The following is a 19,797-nucleotide window of genomic DNA, read 5'->3' as shown; positions in this document are numbered from 1 at the left end:
CCCACAAATGTCTTATACCTGGAGAGTTTCACTGATTTATGTTATCTGCTTGGTCCTTATGGTCCTTTCACTTATTCCCTAATTAAGAAAAAAAACATAAATAGCTCTTTACAGCCTACAAAATATTTTCATAATGTATTCCATTTTATCTTCACAACAAAAAAATGTCTTTGAAAGCACATATAGGGAGTTTTTCTAGACTCTTTTCAGAGGAGGCAACCCTTCCAGCGTCCCAGCTTTAAGGAAAACTTAATTCCATAGTCAAATGCTTAGTTCCAAACCCAACCCCAACCTCCTGACCTGAGGGCCTATATCCCTCCAAATATCCCATGCTACCATGTTTGCTCAGAGCTTAATGCTTCTTACTCCGAGTTCCCTTTTGTTCCTGGCATGTGAAAGTTTTCTGTAAGTTCAGCCATGCATCTACTTCTTTTCCCTTTGCTGTTTTATTTACCATTTTCACGTGTTTGTGAGTAAGAAGTGCTTGGGGAGTCTGAGTCTGTATTAGTTCAGTCCAGCATATGATGGAATAGCATCCTCCTTTCTCTGTACAACAACTTTCCACTCAAATCAGTCCTTTGAACTAAAGAAAACACTAAGACCTACACATGATTCATGAGAACAATGTATTCTCAAGTGAATAAACAAAAATTCTTCTATATTATTTGGGGGGAAAAAGACAAATATTCTTTACTTTTTTATCACAGGAATTGGAAATTACTGCAATGGAACATAAAGGAAGAATAAAAATAATGAACGACCTAAGAAAACGGTAGTAATGAACAGCTGCTTTCCTGACCACCAGATCAGAACAGAAGAAACTGGCCCTGATAAATCTTGGAATAGATAAAAAAAAAAACTCAAGAAAGTGATACTGGACTGGGGGTAAAAGTACTGAGAAGGAATGAGAAGAACATTTCAAAATAGTAGCGCTGAAATACAAAAAAAAAAGAATATTTAAACACTATATGTAAATCAGATTACCTGTATCAAGGGCTTATATTAGTGATTTCACATTTTAATGCTATTAAATAATGTATCCATTTACTTACTTCTTTTGTTCCTAGTACATAAAGGTTTTCTTTCTAGTTGATGCCATTTCCTTTCCTTATTTAAAAAAAACGGTAGTAATATTTTGATGGATTAAGATTCTAGGGAGGAGGGGTAGGAATGCTATAGCATTCCTACATTAATTCTACATTAATAGAAGGTAAACTGCTTTTCCACAGAAATATAATAGAGAATGGTGTGCCTGACAGAGTAATACATACACAATCAAAGAACTGTATTTATTATTCGAAAGAACAAGCATACTGCAGTAAATTCTCATTTTATGCTTTGATCCCTTCCCCTTTCTACTGCTTATTAATGTCACTCAAAAGGACTTCTTGGGGGAGTTTTTGAATTTTTTTTGACACACACTTGTGGGGAAAATTCAGGGATAACCTAATGGTGTTTTGAAGTTCAATCTTCACTTATTTTCTCCTAGCTTTCTAACCCTTTCTTCTCTTTATAATTATATCTGTACACCTATTAGATGAGCCTTGGGTTTCTGCCACACAGAAATAATAAACATACTTAAGGATTACTGCGAAGATTAAAAGATGTAAAGCATACTGTCTGACATATTGGAGTTCAATATTGATAGCTATTAGAAATAAAAAAAAGAAACACTCATCTTTTTCTTGAATTCAAGATCAGATTCATTATTTCAAAGTTCACTTTAGGTGATTTTTGGGTTGTCATAATTATAAATATGTAAAATGTCTATGAATAAAACCTATAGACATACTAAAATTTTCAAAACAAATTATTTAATGAAAAAAAGGAAGACAGGGTGATTACTAACTGGTGCTATGTGCCATACATTTGGTTCTCTTTACTCCTTTCATTTTCATACAATAAACAAACAGAGGCTCAGAGAAGGCTAAGTGAAGAAAACAAACACCAATACTATAATTATAATTAAGTATATAAATTATGAACAACTGAAAAAAAAATCAGAAAAATGAAAGCCCCTGATTTTTAGGATGACAGGAGTGATATATTTTGAAACAATATCCTTTTATGTTTGCGCCACATATATGTTGGCTACTTGCCCCTTCCCACTCACCCAGTATCCATTTTCTGTTTGCTCTTTAGTATTACATAACTTCGCGCTCTCTGCTTTTCAGTGGCACATGCGCACCCAGCTATAGATTGACTGTATTTTCCAGGATCTCTTTCAGCTACATATGGCCATGTGAACAGGTTTTGGCCACTGAGAGGTGGCTAGAAATTATGTGGGATTTCAATGTCACAGCCTTAAAAATGAAATGACTTTCCTTAAACCCTCCACATTCCCATCTCCTTCCTGCTAGCTGACAATGGCAACCACTGGAACAATAGAAGCCATATATTAAGGGTAACAAAGCTTTCCCACTAGCCAGAGTACCTGGGTAACTTCTTGGGTTAGAGCTCACTTCCCTGAAAGTGAAAAAGAAGTAACTGTATTTGAGCCCTGGTGTTCCGTGGTCTCTAGTATATACAGGATCTTTAATTAGTTCTCTAATATGATAATCATGTGCTATAATGATGTGTAAAAAACATTTTTTAAAGAACAAGTTTTGTGCTTTTTGAAAGAACAAGTAATTTGAATTCATTTGTTCATCTCTTCAACTAACAAATACTGAGCAAGAGTATCTAAATAGGAACAAAATGCCGTGGGAAAAAAGTAAAACTTATTAGAAAAATATATATAAAGATGGATCAATTTCTGGAGTTGAGGGAAACGGAAGCAGGAGCAAGGCTTTATGGAGGGAGTAATTCTAGAGCTGTGTATTGGTAGCATACTCCATACTTTTCCCTCTAGAAAATAGTTCCTCTCAGAAGCAATGCATAAAACTTCTCCCTCTTTTAAGATTACTCAAAAACATTATATCCTCTATGCAACCTTCTCCAATTTCTCCAGACAGAGGTCACTATTCCAGCATATATTCACAATATTTTGTTCATGCTATTAATAATTCCCTCACAACATTACAATTATTTTTATACACGTATCTGCCTTCTAACTAACACCCTGAAATTCATTAAGTTAGGGACTTAATTTTAGCTATTTTTATAAACCATTATCCATTTTAAAAGGACTAGGGAAACAATATGAAAATTAGTAGGTATTGAGTAAATAACTTACAATTAAAAAAAAATGAACTAGTGGCCAAAGGCAAAGGCTTTCAAACTTTTTGGACCATGACTTAAATAACAAATGCATTTAATATCATGACGCAGTACACACGTGTGCACACATGTGAACAAGTTTCATGAAATACTCTATAAGAAAAACACTCTATTTTCTATTCTTGTTTATTTTTTCTCACTTAAAAGAAACATCTGATCATGATTCTCTAATGTGACGCAACTCCCTATTTAAAATATATTAGCCTAGTCATTTAGGAAATGAGAAGGGTTCAGCTAGATGATGACTAAGATCAGACCACCTTTAAATTCTATAAAATTATATTAAAATTTGCTATCCACATTATCTTTTACTATAAACCATAAAATAACTGTCAAACATTTGAGAGATCTCTAGAACGTATCTATCTACCTATATGGTTCTGAAAAACAGTGCCAAGGTTTGTTAGAAGCTGAACAAACAACAGTTCCTTTTAGCGTTCTAAATTGCCAATCCAAGACAAAATTCTATTTAAAGTAAATTTTCTTTAAGTATGATTCTATCACTTTAAAGTCTCTAAATGAATAAATAAGAATAACTCTGCTAGAAATAGACACTAGGAAGGGTAACATCTAGCACGACTAATAGCAAAGATGATTCTTTGGCTTTAGTCATGTTGAATCTGACGACAATAAATTTGAAGTTTCTCTATTAAGGAATTAGATAAGAAATAATGGCTAAATAATAGTTCAATAAAACATATGAAATTTGCTGTATTAATGATATAGTAAATTACTAATTATATAATTTATAACAAGTAGGTAAAACTTGGTAACATTGTTTTCCTCATTCCTACCATGTGGAAGTCTAACACACATAGAAATCATGTTTTAAAATAATCTTTAAGTGAGAGGGGGCAGTAGTAGGTAGAATTTAGAAATTAAACTGGATTGGCCCTGAGATAAAATATGCTGAAGCTACATGATGTGTAGGGTTTATTTTACTATTGTTACCACTTTTGCATATGCTTGAAATTACCCACAATTTTTAAGTTAGCACAAACAAAATGTCTACATTTGAAAGTTCAATTTTAAAGAAATTATCCATTGAATTCTTTTCTTTTTTTTTTTTAAAAAGGTTTTAAAAATATTTATATGCTCTTAGCTTACTTTAATAGTCACAAAAATACAAAGTTCCCAGGACCATATGCTTTACTTCACAACAAAATTATTTGTAATTTGGTATTTCATCAGTCTGCATATACCCATGGGAGTGGGCTGCACATAAGAACAACCTCCATGCTGAGTCATTAAGTGAAATAATCAATGTAGGATAGTATGACTGAGATAAGCTACCGCACACGAGGCCAATCCTTTGCTATAAAATACATGCCAAAACTGAAACAAAGAGAAGATAATTTATGTTTAGTACTTGTGTACAGCTAATCGTAATTCTTTTCTTACAAAATTTCTTTTCAAATCAAACTTCTTCCTTTTATTAATGTAATCCAGAATTTATTCATTTAGAAATGGGAACATTATAGTAGTTGTATCAAATGGCAATAATCATAATCTACCTCAAGCACAAAAACAAGAATAGTCTTCTGTGAGGGAATTTAGGCTGTAACTCCACTCCCCTAATGCCCCCATTCCTTTATATAAAAACTTAAAATATTTTTTTTTGTTGTTTCAGGTCCAGTTAACATGCATTATATTAGTTTCAGATGTACAACAGTGATTAAACATTTATATAACTTATGAAATGATCACCCCAATAAATCCATTACTCATCTGATTCCATACATAATTATTACAATACTGATTATATTCCCCATGCAATACTCTACATCCCCAGACTATTATGTAACTACCAATTTGTACCTCTAAATACCCTTCGCCCTTTATCTACTCCCCCTTTACCCCCCAATCCGGCAACCATCAAAATGCTCTCTGTATCTATGAGTTGTTTTTTTTCTGTTGTTCCTTCGTTTAACCTGTTCTCTAGATTGCACATATAAGTGAAATCATGTAACATCTGTCTTTCTCTGTCCGACCTACTCCACTCAGCACAATATCCTCTAGGACCAACGATGTTGTTGCAGATGGCAAAATTTCATTCTTTTTTATGGCTGAATAATATTCTATTATGTATATGTACCACCTCTTCTTTAACCATTCACACACTGAACTCCCAGGCTGCTTCCATATCTTGCCTATTGTAAATAATGAACATATGAATGCAAATGTCCCTTCGAAGTAGTGTTTTGGGTTTCTTTGGATAAATACCCAGAAGTGGAATTACTGGGTCCTTCTTTGTCTCTCATTATAGCCTTTGTTTTAAAGTCTATTTTGTCTGGTGTATGTGTTAAGTGTTGCTACCCAGCTTTTTTTTCATGTCCATTTTCATGAAATACCTTTATCCATCCCTTTACTTTCAGTCTGCATGTTTCTTTCGATCTGAAGTGAGTCTCTTGTAGGCAGCATACATATGGGTTGTTTTCTTATCCATTCAGCCATCCTATGTCTTTTGATTGGAGCATTTAATCCATTAACATTGAAAGTATTGTTGATAGATATGTAGTTATTGCCATTTTATTATTCATATTTTATCTTTTTTCCCCTCCTTCTTAAAGAAGTCCCTTTAACATTTCTTGTAATACTGGTTTGGTGATGTACCCCTTAGCTTTTTCTTGTCTGGGAAGCTCTTTATCTGTCCTTCAATTCTAAATGATAGCTTTACTGGATAGAGTAACCTTGGTTGTAAGTCCTTGCTTTTCATCATTTTGAGTATTTCATGTCAATTCCTTCTGGCCTGCAGTTTCTGTTGGGAAATCAGCTGACTGTGCTATGGGGGCTCCCTTATAGGTTAACTGCCTTTCTCTTGCTGCTTTTTAGATGTCTTTGTCTTTAACCTTTGACATTTTAATTATGGGTCTTGGTGTGGGCCTCTTTGGGTTCATATTCTTTGAGACTCAGCGCTTCCTGGGCTTTAATGTCTGTTTCCTTCACCATGTTAGGCAAGTTTTCCGTCATTTTTTTCAGATAGGTTTTCAATTCCTGCTCTCTCTCTTCTCTTTCTGGTACCCCCATTATGACAATTTTGGTACGCTTGATGTTGTCCCAGAGGCCCCTTAAATTACCCTCAATTTTTTCTTTTTGCTGTTCCAACTGAATGTCTTTTGCTACCTTACCTTCCAATTTGCTGATTCAATCCTCTGCTTCATCTAATCTACTGTTGATTCCCTCTAATGTATTCTTCAGTTGTATTCATTTCTGGCTGGTTCTTTTTTGTTTTCTATCTCCACTTATGTTTCCTATTTATTTCTTTGTTGAAGTTCTCACTGAGATCAGTGAGCATCCTTACAACCAGTACCTTCAATGATGCATCTGACAGATTGCTTGTCTCCTTGTTTTCTTGTTTTGGAGCTTTGTTCTGTTCTTTCATTTGGGAAATCTTTGTTTCCCCATTTTGGCTGCCTCCTGTGTTTTTATGCATTAGGTAGGGATACTGTGTCTCCCAGTCTTAATAGAGTGGCCTTATGTAGTAGGTGTCCTATGGGTCCAATAGTGCAGGTCTCCCTAGTCACCTAAGTTGGGTGCTCCAGGTGTTTCCCTTGTATGGGTTATGTGTGCCCCCGTTATAGTTGAGCCTTGGTTGCTGTTTGCACGTCAATAAGAGGGACTGACCCTCACGATGACTGGTTTTGAGGACTGCCAGTGACTACGATGGAGCAGCTGTTGTGCAGGGGCTGACCCTTTGGAACAGGATTTGCTTTAGCAGGGCTCTGGTGCCTGCCTGGTCTGCCCTGTGGATATGTCTTTTGTGGAGGTGGTTGGGTGGTGCTCTGGTGTGGTCTGAAGCTGACCACCAGGTGCGTTGGTTCTGGGGCCTCTTGGAAGGGGTCTCTATTGCAGGTCAAAGTCAGTCACTGCCTGTGTCCTGCCCAGGGACACTTGGTATGAGCTACAACGTAATCTGCAGGTGATTGCCACTTGTGCTGGGCTTGGAGGTGCCTGGGAGAGGCTAAGCTGTGAACCAAGGCTGGCTGCCACTAGTGCTGGGTTTGGGACTTCTTAGCGAGATGTACCGGACACTTCACTAAAAGGCGAGATACTGCTTGTTTGGCATTTGTGAACCTTTGAGATTTTAGAAATGTCCCCATCATGAGCCAAAACAGGCTATTTGTATGGAAAAGCCACTGGAAGCAGCTTGGGTGGGCCTGCAAGTTGGGTGGGTGGGTTATCAGGGAATCACCAGAGTGGGGCAAGTGGTATTAGCCAGTTGATTGACACAGATATGGCAGCCAATTATGTCTGCATGCTGGGTAAGGGGGGGGTTCAACAAAGGAACAATGGCTTCTGTCAGTACTTCTAAGAGAAAGATGCCCCTTCAGCCCTCGATCTGAAGCCAGACGATTCAGTTCCTCCCCGTGTGTCCCTAGCATTTTTTGCACTGCTGCCCCAGCTCTGCAGCTCAGAGTGAGTGAGTCCATCAGCAAGTAAGTCCATGCATAGGCCCTTTAAGAGAAACGTCTGGGACTCCAGCAGCTCTCTGTGTCACTCAATCATAATTTCTGCCAGTTTTCATAACCAAAGTTATGGGGACTTCTCTTCCTGGCACTGGAGCCCTGGGTTGGGGAGCCTGGTGTGAGGCTAGGACCCCTCACTCCTCAGGGGTACCTCTGCAGCCAGGGTATCCCTCCCAATTTTACCCAACACACAAGAGAGTGGGACCAGTCTGTTCCTCATCTCCACCTCTCCTACTAGTTCTGATGTGGCTTCTCGTGTATAGCCTTAGCTATAGAATTTATGTTCAGCTAGACTTTGGGTAATTTTCAATGATGGTTTTCTGTAATTTTGATGTGGTCGTGAAAGGAGGCAAGCACAACATTTACCTACTTTGCTATCTTGACCAAAACTCCCCAAAACTCTTCAGTATAGTATTTATTGCCTTCTAGCATCATTTTTCCTGGGTATAAAAATTACTCTTTGCTTTTTTGCCTAAGTCTGTCAATATGCCTCACCTTATAAAACCCACATTGCCAGGACTTTTAACATACATAAAATTTAAGATTACCAAAGTTTTAAAAGACCTCTCAAAAATGTTTTTTTAAACTTAATTTTGATATGGGGCATGATGCAGAAATTAACCATTTGTCTTATGATCAAACTTCTGTTGCCTATCTTTGAACTGCTGTACTGTATCTCTCTGTATTTACCATATCCACCTGATATAAATTTTAAAGTCTCTTTTGTGATTATAAACTTTAGAGAAGAATCTTAAATTTCAGTACGTCAGCGTATCTACCTCATAGTAGTTGCTCAGTCATCTCAAATAACTATCTGAGGAGAGAGAACTATATTTCTCAAAGCAGCAACAGGAGAGATGTAAAATTGTTAATGGGAATAGTTTTCATTAAGAAAAAGGCTCCCCACTATTTTTGTGCTTTATGCCTCAACTGTGACAGATACTGTAGATATTGGATTCCAGAAGCCAGTACTGCTTAGCCAGAACTTTGAGTATCTCTGTATTTTAATTTCAATGATAACTCAGATCTCACTTGTGTATTGTGTATTTAGGTTGATTGTGTATTTAAACCTGGCCATTCCATTATCACCTCTATATCATAATAATCTTTCTTTATGTTAATTTATACTTTTAAAACACGGTAAGATACTAAATAACTCCAGGTGACTATCCACACTAAAGAGACTTTTGAATGCAGTTTAACATTTACTTAAAGTTGACTCTTTCACTAAGCTGTTATCTCGTATCAGTTGCAGATAATATATCATTAAATACAAACAGCAATGTTTTCAGTCACTCATATATAAGAACTTGATTCTGGAAAAATAGATTCCTAGAATCTCTCCCTAAAACCAGTGTTTCTGACCAGTCCATTCACATGGGTAATACACTCCTCCCATGGGTATTTTGCAATACATTCAGCAATGCTTTCTTTTTCCATCTGGGACTAAACCATACAAAAACTTCAGCATAACACTAAATAAACCTCAGGGTACAGAACTGCAAAGGTAAAACGTCCAACACATTCTCTTTATTAGGGAACTTGCACTTTATTACGGGACTATGACTTCTGTAAAAACTTTTCTCTCCATCGCACTTCTGAATATACACCATTTGTTTTTCCTTTCTTTCTACATCATCTCTCAAGATTACAAAAGTTAAAGAGCTCCATAAAATTTCCCACATAGCCCACTATATTACTCTAGTAATTTGCCCTATTCCATTTCCTTCACCTCACCAGCATACCTATATAGCACCATGAATTTGAGTATACTCACTTATTTGATCTTGTATTTAAACCTGGCCATTCCATTATCACCTCTAGATCATAATATTTCTTCACGTTAATTTATAATTTTAAAACATGGCAAGAAACTAAACGACTCCAGGTGACTAGCTTCACATATATGCATATGAATTTAATATGCATACAAATCTCCTGGGAATTTTGTTAAAGTGAGAATTCCAATTCAGTGGATCTGGAACACACAGGGGAACTTTCAGGGTGAAGGAATCTTTCTGTACAGTGCTCAGGTGGGGGATAAATGATTTTATCTATTCTATTTGCCAAAACCTATAAAACTGCGTATCGACAAGTAAATATATGTAAAAAAAAAAAAAAAAAAAAAAGGATGAAAAAAGCAATCCATGTGACTGACGATTCCAGGATGGAATGCAAACTATGACAAAAGAATCTGACTTTATTACAAATTTATGGTACAGCCACAATGGAAGAAGGGGAAAGCTAACTTGAGTAACTTGGGAAACAGTTTTTTGACTAGAAACTGTAAGACTAAATGTAACAGGAACTATACACTGTACATAAACATTGTAACGTAGTTGGTAAATTTGTTCTGGGAGTATGGCTTAAAAATTCTGAAGCTGCTTTATTTATTTACTGTGGCTGGAGTACATGGATGGTACATGGTGGCAGCTAGGTCTCTCTGATGGAAATGGAAGTTATAAAGGAGCAAGAAAGGAAGGTTAGGATGAATCCTATAGTACAGAATTAGAGGTGGAGACGTCAGTTTGAGACATCAGTACGAACTCATGTTCACCTTACATAGATGGACAGATACAGAAACAACTACAGATATGTAGGTACACATGGTTTAGTATACCTATATTACCTAGCTCTGCCTGCTCTGTCTGCTGAGATGGCCTAGAAACAGTGACACCTGAGTAGCAACAACCATACTCAGCACCCAAATCTTGGTTTCTGACATCCTTTACCCAACAAAAGGAATCAGAGTCCTTTGGAGAAATCGAGATTCTAGGGCAAACCAATAGGAGTGTCTAAAAAAACACATAAGCCAGAGAAAGAGAGCTCCCAATGGGCAAACCTAGAACAATTTAAGCTACAAAATAAAAATCTTATTGGATTATAACCCAAAGTATCAAATACATAAGTCTATGCCTATATAAATGAATGACTGAATGGGGGACAAATGACTTCTTTACAGAAGAATTCCATTTAATATATGTAGATACACCGCCCTCCCAACAGAAGATAGAACTTAATTCGCAGGCCCCTACTCCCACCCACTTGAGAGTAGGCTAGACATAGTGACTTGCTTCCAAAGAATACAGTACAAAAAAGGAAAAACAATCAACTTTACAGTGGAAAAACCTGGCAAATACTACCTTAGCCAAGTAATGATGGTTAACATCACAGTAATGCCATGCTCTCCATACAATGTGACTAGAAGAGCACTTTTCTGTGATATTCTTTCTAAAAACTGATAACCCTAGTTTATCCTAATAAAAATATGAGGCAAATCCATTGGCGGACAGACTACAGGATACCTAGTCTGAACTCGCAAGACTGTTAAGGAAATCAAGGAAAGACTTAGAAACTCTCACAGACCAAAGGACACTGGAGAGAGCTGACAACTAAATGCAACATGTACCAGTACCCTTGATTGAATCCTGGAATAGAAAGAGCACACTAATGGAAAAACCAAGGAAATCCAAGTGAAGTCTGGAATTTAGTTAATAGTTTTTGCAAAAATATTTTTTAAAATGGCTATAAAGGTTGTTTCCCCTTTTAGCAAGTGGGAACCATTAATACTATGTATATCACAGGAGTTTTGTGAGGATGAATTGTGATAAATTCATGTAATACACTATGAACTATGTGTATCATGTCTGGCTCAGTAAGAGTAAGAGCTCAGTAATTATTGGTTGCCGTTATTGATTTTAGAGAAATTAAATGTACTCAGCCTCTTGCTGGCATGGCTTATGATACCATTTTTGAGGGGATTCCCCAAAAATGAAAAGCATGTGTAATAAAAACAGCATCATTAGCAAAAAAGAACAAACAGCAAGGTACTTAACGACTCCAGGTAAACAGCTCCATATAAATCCATATAAATTTAATATGAAAACAGATCACATGGGAATATAGTTAAAATGAAGATTCTGATCCAGTGTGTATGGGGTGGGGCCCAAGGTTTTCCATTTGGACAAGCTCCTAGGTGATGCCCATGATGCTGGATCACAACTGGAGCTGCAACTTTTCTATTGCTGTATGTTTTTAAATTTTCCATAAGAAATGTAAATCAAAAGTCTTTGTCTATTCTTTCTCTTTGCCACAAAGAAGTACTTTTACTTTTAAACACAGAATTGTAGCAGATGTAAGCCGCCAATTATCAAGATCTTAAATAAGCAACTACTTAGGCAGTACTGAAAAGGGGCAATTACACATTAATGTTTGCCTCCACCTTATCTCATGCCTGTGTCAATAAAAGTAGTCTTTGAAAGTCAACCCATATACAATTCTCTCATCCTTACCAGCTAAAAGTCTTAAGTATTTTATAGTAATCTACATTAACCACAATCCTAGAAAATTCTGTGAAAATTTTAATTTAGTAAATTCTATTTGAAGAGAGAGTAACCTATTACTAACGCTCCTGCTTAACAGTTTGAGTTTTCCAAGCATAAGAAATGATGTTAGATGATCTTAGATTCAGTACCATGTACAGGTTATTTGAGGAAAGAAAAAACTAATAGGAAAAGATGAAGAAAGCACATATTGAACGGAGAAACACGAATTAACAAAAAATGAGATGGAAAAGTCATACTTTCCTGCAATTAATGACATCACAGGAAATTTTAAAAACCAGTTCCCTTAACTCAATTTCTTGCCATTCTGGCTTTGTAATTTCACATTTTTCTGTTTCTTTAAAATGTTTCTTAGCACAAACTTTTGAAATTTAAGAATGAATTGACTTTTTTTAAAACTGAGGTAACTGCAAAGCAAACTCAGGAAACACCATTTTAACTGATATTGCCTTTAAAATTTGTTCAAATTTATTTAGTGAAAAACTAACTGATTATGATGGCAAGAAATCTTTCTGATATGTGTATACTTAAAAGCAATGTTTTCAAAAATGGTATACCATAGTGGTATTCAACAGGACACGAAAAGACAGATGGTGAAAACTATGGTCTGTGTTCAACGTTCAATTTAACTTTGATTTGCTGTTCCTTAAATTTAACAGGTCATTTAGAACATAGGGCTTCTCAAAAACCTTTAAAAAGCCTTTTAAAGACTGAATTTCTAAAAAGGAGATTTTTGTTTACAACATTTCCATTGATCCTATATTTCCTACTCACTGCCTACCCCAAACACGTTAAAAGTTGAGATCCAAAGATTCTTGAATCATGGAACAGTAATAAAATATTTTCTATAAGCCAAGGAAATTTAAGTGCAACATAGTGTTCCTCTAAGTAAATGTAAAATTTACACACATGTATTTAAAACACATATAAATATATTAAATCAAGCATCATTAATGCTTTAAAAAGCTACAATAAAAAAAGAATTCTAAGAATCAAGGTCAACAATGATCAAGTGACAGCTACTGATTAATTCTAAATGGTTAAGAACATTATTACACAACACCAAGTAAGTTCCCTCACTCTATAAGAATGTTTCAAGAGCAAAATATATAGAATAATTTAATTAAGTGATTCAAATAAATTCTCAAATTTATATGGACTAACTTACATTACTGAAAATTTAATCTACAGGCAAGCAGAGAGATTCTTCTGAGTATTAAGCATGTATCAATCATCTAAAAATTAGCAAAATGTAACTATATATTTCTGGTCTTTACCTATAAATTTATTCTTGAAGAAAATCATCATTCACCACAACTTTAAAGTGAAAACTGTCTAAGTAGGATTTGAAAAACTTGGTTGCAAATAACATAAAACATACATCCACACAGCTGAGAAACGATGCTGTGAAATCTTCCAGTAGTATCTTTAGAAAGCTTAACTTCAGTTATATAATAAACTTTGTGCTGAGTTGAAACTGATGTACAGGTGCATCCTGACCCACATTTCTTAGTAAATAAGTTTCAAAATTGACAGTTACAGCATAGGCAAAGGGACATTTTCCTGTGTATTCTTCTTCCTTTCAGTCAGTGGTTAGAGGGAGCTTTCCACATGGAAAGAATCAAAAACAACATTTTTTAATAGAAAGCTAATTACACCCACCAAAAATGCCAAATGACTTCTTGCTTAATTCTATCTCATTTCATAAACTTCCACACGGGGAATAAAAAAATCTGAAGGAAAAATACATTTAAAAGTTGTAGCCAATAAAAATCCAATTTACAATGTTTAACACTTTTAAAAGCAGAGCATATCTCTCCTCTCATCACTCTATTAATATTCATAGTAAGGTAACTTTTGTTGTTTGTTTTTGCAAGAAAATTCCTATATCTATAAAATTCACCTCCTCACTTTTTATACTAAGCACAATCTCCCTTCTCTGTACTGTCTTGTTATGAAAGCTTGGGGACATGGGGGAAGAACCTGAGGGTTAGTAACAATGACAGCAGAGCCAAGGAAAAGGATAGCATAATAGCAGTAAGGAAGAAAATGAAAGCAAAACAGAAGCAGGTCCTCCTGATAAACACTAAGGCAGTTGCAAGAACTAGATAACAACCAAACTTCTTAGAAGGACATAAAACCCGTGTGGGAGAAATATTGGTTCAGAATAACAAGGGAATATGCTTTGCAATTATTTAAAATGAGCATGCTTTGTAAAAGAGTTCTATAAGTAAATCTGATTTCACAGTTTAATTTTTTTCACCTACACTATCAAATTTCACTTACTACTGTACTCCCCTTTGCTTTAGATATGGAAGCAAAATAAAAGATTACTATTAATAAAACAGGTAATGGGTCAGAATATAACAGTATGTGATCACTTTGCATACTCAACTAGAGGATTTGCTCTCAAGAGTTTTATTTCCTATTTTGTGGGTAGTTTGGTTCCTGTGTTTCCTCTATATATTTCTACCTATTAACCATTTCATTGGTCACTAATGAATAAGAATGTGGACAATGGACTATGATTCACTTACTAGTCAATATACCTATAGAGAGTTGAATCAAAGCTGAGATTCAAGTTTTCTAATTTAGCCTCTTAACTCGGATAATTCTAGTCAAACTCTGTTGTCTGATACCTTATTATATACTTTATAAGGTGGTAGGATGAAACTTCAAAATCATTTAGTTCAACTCTTCTTATCTTACAGCCAGTAAGTACATCATTCAGAGAACTAGTGCAGAGATAGTATCAACTAAGATTTTATAACTCCTGGTCCAATACTTTTTCAACTAAATCATGCTGCTTTCCATAACTGCTCCTTTTTCTCTATGATGTTCTTGTTTATCTAACCAGTTGGCCTGTGAAAGCTGATAAAGTATATCTAGCATGACCAGAAAATCCCTAGTCTCATCTCAGGTCAAATGCATAAACCACTGCTTCATTTTCTATCCAACATTTTTTCTGAAACCTTCTTAACTGACAAAACTTTCCTATTTCTTGTCCATCACTATAATTAATGTTTCCGTTATGTAGTATACTGCATGCTACATAAGACATGATGTTAATTCCAATAAGCAAATATTGAGTGCTCACTGTATCAGGAACTATTTTAAGCCCTTAATATGTAGCATCTCACTTAATCATGAACCACAAGTAAGATAAATAATACTGTAACCTCCATTTTATAATCCCCATTTCAAAGCTTCTGATGTTAAATAATTTGCCCTAATTCACACAGCTAATAAGAAGTAGAACCGGAATAAGTGATCGGGGAGACTGACTCCAACGTCCGTAATCCTAATCTCTACATGTGGTAAGTGTATATATAACTACACAGATTGTATTATTACTAATGTGCAAATAACTCACACTTTGGGGTCTACAAAAGGATTTAATGACTCTGTAGTTGAAGAGGTTTCTCACACATTAAAATAGCTTATTCTTATAAACTATATCTTCTTTGCAAAGACACAGCCCAAGTAACTCTTATTCATATATAATAAAAACTCAAACTTGAAAGAAAATATAGGAAAAAAGCACTGCAGCAATACTTTAACAAATGTCTGTATCAGCATTGTCCAAAACAACTTTTTGCAGTGATGGAAATGTTTTCTATCTGCACTGTTCATCATGGTAGCCATGAGTGACTACTAAGCATTTGAAATCTGTCTAATGTGACTAATTGCATTTTGAATACTTTGTAATTTTACTTAAATTTAAATAGCCATATGTGGCTAATGGCTACTATATATTAGACAGCACAGGAATAGAAGACAATATGCCAGAAAAAGATGAGTATAGAAATTTTCATTGCCTTTATTTGGAGAATGTACTAACAGTCAAATCAATTTCAATGTTTATTCATTTTACTTGTTCTAGCTTCAATTATTACCCCAAACAATATAAGCCTCCATAGAGATTTAAGTATGACAAACTTTCTATATTTAAATTCTTCTTTGTGTATCTCAATGGAAAAAAAAATAATTACTCTGTATTATCAAACAAAACTTCATATATGAGAAACTTTTTAGTATTTGGATAGCTAAGAAAAAGAATCTGAATCAGAAAACTCTGCTGCCTATTAAGAAACTAAACAGAATCACACAAGTTTTCGATTCTCTTCATAATAAATACTTGATAATAAAGTGCTTACTTACCTTGATTCTCCACTACTGTTTCTAACACTTTCTTCATCACTGTGTCCATTCATTGTAAATATCAACAAGTTTTAAAATAAAATATAAATCTTCCCAGTTTAAAAGATGAATATAAATATTGACTCCTCCTTGAATATCAAAAATCACAGACGAATTTTCTTCAACATTCGCAGGTTTCCTGGGACCCTTTCTGATGCACCTAAAAAAACATATTAAGAAAGTAAGAAAATTTCTTGTAGAGAAAAAGATAAAAGAAAGTCTATTTAGAACTTATACAAATCGATCTAGGCCACTTAGATTAGAGGTGGTTAAGGAAGGAGTAGGGGGTTTTACCCCAAATTCCCAGGCTTCTATTAACTGCATTACTGGCTACTAGAATTTATCATACCACTGTGTATTTTTGACAGAAGAAATTAAAATAGTGGAGTGATAAAACTTTCAGACTAATTGCAACTGTGTAGCAACATGTAAATATACTGTAACAGACAACTAAAGCAAAGTGGCAGTATATTATATACATACATCCCAACAATAGAAAATGGAGTCTTATTAAATATTGGTCAAACAAATGAAGTGAGGAGGGAAAAGGTTATCTTTAATCAAGCACTAATTATTATCATGAATAACTTCATATACTCAAGTGAGGGAAAGTTTACAAAATGCTCACATGAGAACAGAATAAAAAAGTGACCTATAATCTTAAAAAATGTTTAGGTCAAAATAAATACGTTCTTTCACAGGTAAGCAGATAATGAACTGAAAAAAAAAATTAAACAGTATTTATCCAGTTTGGACTTGCAGTGATTCCATTTTTAAGGAAAGTAATAGAGCATGCACTATGATATTTTTAAGTAGGGGGTCTGAGGCAAAAATCATGGACCAAGACACAGCTTTCCACCTTTCAAGATTTTAGCACAACACTGGAGAGTCACCTACAAGCCATCCACGAATAAACAAAGGAGATCTGTGGCAGGGGAGGGAGAGGAAGAAGCGGGGGAAGGAGACGTCAGATCCTTCCCCAGCCAGAAAGTACCGAGAGCTGACTGAGAGCAGAGCTGTCCTCCGACCTCAGCAAAGAGAATTCACTCCTACGAATATTTCCATTCCACCAGGAAAGAGGGGAAAACAGGCCGCTGACAACTCAATCATAGCAAACTCTGCATCTAGATCGGGATTTTCGTTCTCTAGAGACTACAGTCCAGTAGATTCTGCAAGAACTAGTTATCCAAAAAGTAACTCTTCCACGCAACATTTATTCCTAATGCTGAATACTCATTCCAACTAATCAAAGACCTTTACTGTTAAACAAGTCTTAAAAATCTAGTTGCTCTACCAAACTGCCTTTCCTGAAAAGTCTCTCTTTTGAGAAAGTTCCCTCTTCTTTTCGTTCTTTACTCTCACCTTCCTTTCGTCCCTCAAAATGGCTTTCTCTGTATATTGTAACTTCCTTTCCTCCCCTCATCTTTCTTCTCCGAATGAGTCCTCCTCTGAGACCCTTCTCGGAACCAGAAGTCCTGAAGCTCCAAGCGCACGCAGCTCTCTCCGGCCTTTCAAGCGTCTCAACAATGACTCTCCCCCAAGTCGTTAACCCTCTTCAATCCTCTAGGCCCCCGTCTTTTAACAATTGCTTTGCTTCTGCTAAGTTTTCGAAGCGGTACGCGACAGGAGGTGGGAAACCTTCCTCCCCCCATCCCTCCGCTCTTCGGCTCCTATCAGCCTCCCAGCCGAACGCCCCCCCCGCCCCCGCCCCCCAGGGCCTCCATCCCCGTCCCGGAGTCTCTTCCCGCCTCAAACTTCCCGCAGACCCGCCCCGCGCCCTCCCAGGCTCGCCCGGGCCGTCGACCCCTCCCCCTCCCCTCCCCACGTGCAGGGAGCCCGTGTCGCGGCGGGACCCACGCACCAGCCAAACGCACGCTGCTCGCGCCTCGCTGCTCTCCCCCTCACGGGCCCGCCAGCCCCACGCCGAGGCCCCGGGGCGCCCGCCCAGCTGCCCGCCTGTCCCGCGGGAGGATGCGCTCCGCGGCGCCGGCCTGCGCTCACCACTCACACGCCCCCTACGCCGAGCCCGTCCGCCGCCACCCGCCCTCGCAGAGCCGCCCCGGCCTGCGCCCGGCGCCCGGCGCTGGGCCGCCGCCCGGACACCGCGCCGCCGCCGCCCTCCGCCCGGCCGGCTCCCGTCCTCCCCGCCACATCCTGACCCTCCTGCCGCCTCTTTCTTACCCGCTGCCGTGCGGGCTTGGCGGGGCGGAGGGAGCCGACTAGGCTCAGCGGCCTCCCCCGCGCCCGGGTCCGCGGTCGCCGCCGCCGAGTGAGTCCTCGGGCTCCCGGCGTCTCGGGGTAAGCAGGAGTCCGTGAAGGGGAGGGGAAAGGGGAAAGACGCGGAGGGGAAGGGGAAGCCCCGGCCCGCGGCACCAACGCGCGATCCCCTGCGGAGCGGATCCAACAATCAATTCATTATTGAAGCACCAACGGCTAGAGCAGCAATAGCGACAAGTAATTAGCCGTCGTTGTCGCCGCGGCCACGCGCGCGCTCCCGCTCTCGCCGTTTATCGGCTCCCGGCAGCCGCCATGACGCTGAGAGAGCGAGCGCAACCGTCTCCGTCGTAGCCACCTCCGCCTCCGCCTCCGCCGCCGCCACCGCCACCGAGGACGCAGTCGCCTCCGCCTCCCGCGCGACGTAAGCGCCTCTGCTCACTCCCCTTCCCTACTCTGCGCGAGACGGGCGAGCGAGCGAGCGAGCGCGAGCACGCCGAACACTTCGTGCTGGCGCGCGGGCGGTGGGTGGGGCTACGTTGTGGAGTCGTGGGGCGTAGGAAGAAAGCGATTGGTGCTGACGGAGCGAGTGCGCGCACGCGCCTTGATGGGGGCGCGCACGCCGACCGCGCAGAGGCCGTCGGACTCTGGCCACGGCCGTGGGCCGCTGATCCTTTCTTGGGTGCCCTCCCTTAGTGGCTCTGAGTTGAGTTCCGGGAAGTGGGAGCTACAGGCTCGCTCCGTGCGGGTACGGACGCTACTGTAACTCGGGACGGTTGCGCAAGGATGTCGCGGCGGAAAGACTGAGAAGAAACCGGGGAAGCAGGGGGGTAGGGAAATGCTGAAGACTGTGATGAGGTTCGGGGAACCGCAGACGGGGCGCAGTGGATACGCCGAGAGGGCCAGCTCGTGCGTGGGGTCCAGTCGTCCAGGCCTCGGCTGCGCCTGATCGCGTATCCTAAGCGGCGGGGAGGGGGCTGCCGCGTCACACCAGACAGCCGGGGAAGCCAACTGTTTGGCAACTGTGGTCCCCTCCCGCCGCCTCCTACGCTTAAACGACCTGAGACCGATGCTTCCTGGGGGTCTAGTCCCCTTTGTGGGCGGGGCACCCGAGAAGGAGAGAAAATAGAGAACAAGTTGTTGACGTCCTGTGCCACTTTTAGTTCATTTGCGGGTCGCCCAAGCCGGGTGCAGGGGAAAGAACAGCAACAACAACGACAACACTTTTACAACCTTTCTAGGTTCCCTCCCTGGAGGGCGAGGTCGAGGGTGTGGTGCAGAATCGCAGCAAGAAAGTCATTCGAGGGAAGTTAGCAACTGTCTCAGTTTAACGTGCTGCAATTTAGTTGACGGTT

The 19,797-nt window shown here is 38.7% G+C and overlaps 1 protein-coding gene across 1 annotated transcript in view; it reads right to left on the bottom strand.

Moving 5' to 3' along the window:
* The window catches only part of CHD1 (chromodomain helicase DNA binding protein 1), an 81,951-nt gene extending 62,986 nt beyond the window's left edge, over positions 1 to 18,965 (bottom strand). The window contains exons 1-2 of the mRNA XM_081054291.1: positions 18,410 to 18,965; positions 16,190 to 16,388 (exon numbers count right to left, since the gene is read on the bottom strand). Coding sequence (XP_080910417.1) covers positions 16,190 to 16,242 — 53 coding nt within the window. The 5' untranslated portion in view covers positions 16,243 to 16,388; positions 18,410 to 18,965. The remainder of the gene's footprint in view (positions 1 to 16,189; positions 16,389 to 18,409) is intronic.
* Positions 18,966 to 19,797: the final 832 nt, after the last annotated feature.

This window comes from Rhinolophus hipposideros (genome assembly GCF_964194185.1).
Source record: "Rhinolophus hipposideros genome assembly, chromosome: 7".
Classification (NCBI taxonomy): Eukaryota; Metazoa; Chordata; class Mammalia; order Chiroptera; family Rhinolophidae; genus Rhinolophus; species Rhinolophus hipposideros.
This window is presented reverse-complemented; position numbering and strand designations above follow the sequence as displayed.